General features: G+C 39.9%; 1 protein-coding gene across 1 annotated transcript in view; it reads left to right on the top strand.

Moving 5' to 3' along the window:
* LOC101847713 (carbonic anhydrase-related protein 10-like) overlaps positions 1–4,324 on the top strand; it is a 130,825-nt gene that overhangs the window by 120,366 nt on the left and 6,135 nt on the right. Inside the window, exons 3-5 of the mRNA XM_035968966.1 lie at positions 1,655–1,699; positions 2,844–2,980; positions 4,135–4,247. Coding sequence (XP_035824859.1) covers positions 1,655–1,699; positions 2,844–2,980; positions 4,135–4,247 — 295 coding nt within the window. The remainder of the gene's footprint in view (positions 1–1,654; positions 1,700–2,843; positions 2,981–4,134; positions 4,248–4,324) is intronic.

Raw genomic sequence — 4,324 nt, 5'->3', positions numbered from 1 at the left:
CTCTCTCTCTCTCTCTCTTTCTCCCTCTCTCTCTCTTTCTCTCCATTTACCCCTCCTCTTTCTCCCCCTCCTTGGCATATCACTTCTCGACTCCATATTTTCTCCATAAATTGTTGTGTCTCCGATCTTCACCTCGATCCTCCACAGCCACGCACCCACCTCTCCTGTTTTTCTTCTTTCTTTCTTTTTCCCTTGCTTTTTTTTTGCATCTTGTGCCTGCTGTTTCCATAATAAGTGGTTACCCTGTCCAGTAATTACATTATCCTGCAGTGCTGAATTGCAAATACCGATGGTCAGTGACCACCAAGGAATCAAAAACCCTGTTGGGGCATGTGGGACTGTCGCTAGTGGGGAATATTCTCTCGCTTTGTGCCCGTGCTGTTGTCGTTGTGGTTCTCATAGCTTATGCTATGGTGCTGAAATAGGCGGCTAGGTTGCAGAAACTTGTGAATTAAGGGGGGTGTTGGTGTAGTCAGTAGCTGAGTATGTTGCTGTTTTTGTTGTTGTTGTATTTGTTGCTGTTGTTATTTTTTTTCTTCTTTTTGTTGTTGTTGTTGTTTTTGTTGGGACGGTTTTGTTGTTGTTGTTGCTTTTGTTGTTGCTTCTGTTGCTGCTGCAGCTGTTGTTGTTGCTTTTGTTGTTGTTGTTGTTTTGGTACCTGTTATTACTCCTGTTTTTGTTTTTGTTGTTATTGTTTTGCTGTTGTTGGTGGTGGTTTTTTGTTTTTTTTGTTTGTTGTTATTGGGGTTTTTTTTTAAATTATCATTGCTGTTGTAGTGGTGATGGTGGCAGTATTATTCCTAGTGCGACGCTTGCTGCTGCCACTAGTAAACTACTAGCCTTTTGCTCCTGCTGTCAGTTGATATGGGTTTTTCTTTTTAGCTTTTTAGAGAGATACGTATGTATGTGTGTGTGTGTGTGTGTGTGTGTGTGTGTGTGTGTGTGTGTGTGTGTGTGTGTGTGGGTGTGTGTGTATGTGTGTGTGTGTATGTTGTTCTTTTTCTTCTTCTGCACGCTGTTGAGACAGATTGGCTTGAAATCGATCGAAGTCACTGTCTCTTACCAGTCTTACGGTAGATTACCGTGGTAAAAGGTGCACCACACATTCAACACACCCAAGATATTTCATTATCTCAGAATTACAAATTTGTATCTGCTCAATACCTAGTTTTGAGAAATGTGACGTCATTTTTGTTTGTTTCAGAATGTGTCAAGCTTTTACGAAAGCAAATCTTTGAATATTTTGATGACATCTCTGAATATTCTTATGATTTTGATAGAGCAAATAGAACATTTGTTTTCTGCCCCATGGTCTTAATAACTCAAAACGGCCAAAAATGTCAGAACCCGTCACTTTCCCTCTAATTTGACGATGATTTTCTCGTTTTCTTGAAATAACGTTTGCTGTCATCAGCTTCCATCCGGTGTCTATACACGTATCTAAGTATAGTCGAAATTGTCCTAATCGGCCACCCTTTGTCGAGGAGAAAAGTGGTTGTCTTAGACAGGTGGACATCTTGAACAGTGTCTATATAATAGGGAAAAATGCGAAGTGGGAGAATTTGGAAGTGGTCGTTTGTACATGAAAATTTTCTTTGACAAGTGGACATTAGAGCAGGTTTGGCTGTTTTTTTAATCGTTTATTTTCTTTCAGGTTCTCTGTGGGCGAACTGGTGGGCTTACGACGAAGGCATCTCAGGTAAGAAACTTTTTCTTGCTTACTGAAGCAATTTGTACTGTAACAAAATGAAATAAATTACATTTTTATTGATCCCAGAAGAGCTATTAGCTTTACAATGGCACACATACAATAATACACCAATACATTATTATAAATACATACATACACTAGATACATGTATAATAGGTGATCTCTGAGGGGATAAGCTCTGGGAGTGCAGCAGAAATCTTCTAGACTGCCATCCTGTGTCAAGGAGAAAAACAGTTGTCTTAATTAAACAGATGTACCTCTTGGGCAGTGTCATTGTAATATTTTTAACGTAAGGGAGGAAGTGGGAAGTGGTTGTTGGACAGGTGGCCGTTAGATCACATTAGATTTGACTGTATAGGCTACATATTATTTTGAGATCCTGAAAACTAGAAAAAGTTTTTTAAAGTTTGTATGGAGATATAATATGACAGTTGTAGCATACGTGTGTTTCAAGTCTTCTTTTTAAAACCTTTTAGCAATTACTGCAGATACTGATGTATCTTGATAGCGCAAAGCTATACTATTTGACCAGGAAGAAATGAGAACTAGAAATGATTCCGAAGTCTCTTTGCCATGTTAGTACCGCCGCAAGCGCCAAGCTTCCCCAACCATTCCCACCCCACCCCACCCCAAGGACCTTTGCGCGGCTTCGTAATGAAATCAGGCGCTTGTCAAAATGAAGAAATAAAAAACCATAATGTTTCTATTCTGTGTGTTTGGCAATTTTAAAGATTTTTTTTTGGGTGTGTTTCGGTTCAGCACTATTTAAAATATTCATTTTAAAAAACATGCTTTCGGGCGTGGATTTTACTGGAAAAACACTGATAAAACACGTGCAAATACAGTGTATAAGGACACTCAAGCTTTGGAAGTCGCCAAGCTCTAGCGGCTATTTTCTCGCTAATTTTACCTCTAAGACAAAGCGAACCCCCACCTCCTTCAATCACAGTTATCTCTACTTCTGTTCAATTTTTTTTCTTTTAAAGTAAGTATTTTCCTTTCATCAAAAGCAAGATAAATTTTATTGAACAAGCTTCAAGATGATACCAAAAACTCCATAAGGCCCAAAATCGAACGAGCGCCTGATTCCGTCGTGTCGTGACACTTTATGTATTCTTTCTCCTTATTCCAGGCCCACATTACTGGGGGTTGCTCAACAGAGGCTGGACACTGTGTAACAAGGGGCATAACCAAAGCCCGGTCAACATCGACCCAAAGACACTGTTGTTTGATCCGTCCTTAACTCCCCTAGAAATCTCTGGCAGCGCTGTGAGTGTGGAGGGTACACGTCATCATCATCTTCGTCATCATCATCATCATCATCATCATCATCATCATCATCATCATCATCATCATCATCATCACAAAATTAATCATAATACGGGTAGTAATAATAATAGTACTTTGGTATGTCAATTCTGACGCTATAATATTTCTTATGAACGTTGCTTTGGTGATCTTAATATTTGTATGAGGTGTGCGTCCTTACCAACACAATTTAGTTTTAGGAGGCAAGCTGTTTAGATCCTGAATACCAAGACAAACGCAGACTGAGGGAGGACACAGCTTCCCAGTGTACATTCGTAGAGGTTACTTTCTTTTCCCTTTCTTATCTCCTAATCCGCATATATTCTATGTTTCAATTTTCATTGTTGTATCTCGTGTCCATTTGACTTTTCTATTCCTTTTTCTGTCAGAGTATGTCCGTTTATTTTCCTCCTTCCTTTGTTTTTTAGCAGCTGTTATCCATTGCCGGCTAGCTAGGAGGACGTTAGGGCACTTCGTAAACATTGTTAACGACGGTCACCCATTGTCGGGGAGAAAAGCAGTTGTTTTAGACTAGTGGATGTGTTGGACAAAGCATTATGGTGAAGAAAAACGCAAGGGAGGGCGGAGGGTGGGGGGGGGTCGTTTGTACAGGTGATTGTCTTGGACATGTGGCCGTTAAAGAAGGGTCAACTATAATTAATGTACGTTGGGAGGCAAAGGGACTTACAATAGTTCAGACGGCGTTTTTGGCGCCTTGGTGTGGAAATAGTTTCTCTTGAGAGCAAGACGACTTCTTTTGCTTCAAATAAGAAGGGATTTTTTTTCTTTACCTAAAATTGATTTAACCTGTGACATTTGTTATTATGAAAATAAGAAAATCATCCCAAAGTGTCCTTGACACTAGGCAGCTCTTTTTTTCGCCGAGGAAATAAAGCTTGTCTTTATCAAAACCATCTCTTTATTTGGAGGCAGTTTGTTATTTTAAAAGTTAAAGAACCTACGTTTCCTCTTTTTCTAAGTTTGTCATATTATTGACTTATTATTACGCCTTAGGGTTCTTTAAAAGCAGCAAAAAAAAAAGCAAACAAACACAAAAAACCCCCCGTAAAATCTGACATTCCTGTTATCACGCCTACCCTGTGACATTATATCAGGTGTCAGGCACTTTGAGGAACATGGGTCATTCATTGACCTTTGACCTTAGCCTGACAAGTCACTGGTCCCATGGAGTGAATCTAACGGGAGGACCGCTGTCATACACCTATAGGTAGGTAGTCTGTCTGTCTGTCTGTCTGTCTGTCAATCTGTCTGTCTGTCTGTTTCTCTCTCCCCCTCCCTCTCTCC

Source organism: Aplysia californica, unplaced genomic scaffold, assembly GCF_000002075.1.
Source record: "Aplysia californica isolate F4 #8 unplaced genomic scaffold, AplCal3.0 scaffold00100, whole genome shotgun sequence".
NCBI lineage: Eukaryota > Metazoa > Mollusca > Gastropoda > Aplysiida > Aplysiidae > Aplysia > Aplysia californica.
Note: the sequence above shows the minus strand (reverse complement) of the source record. Positions and strands in the feature narration are given on the sequence as shown.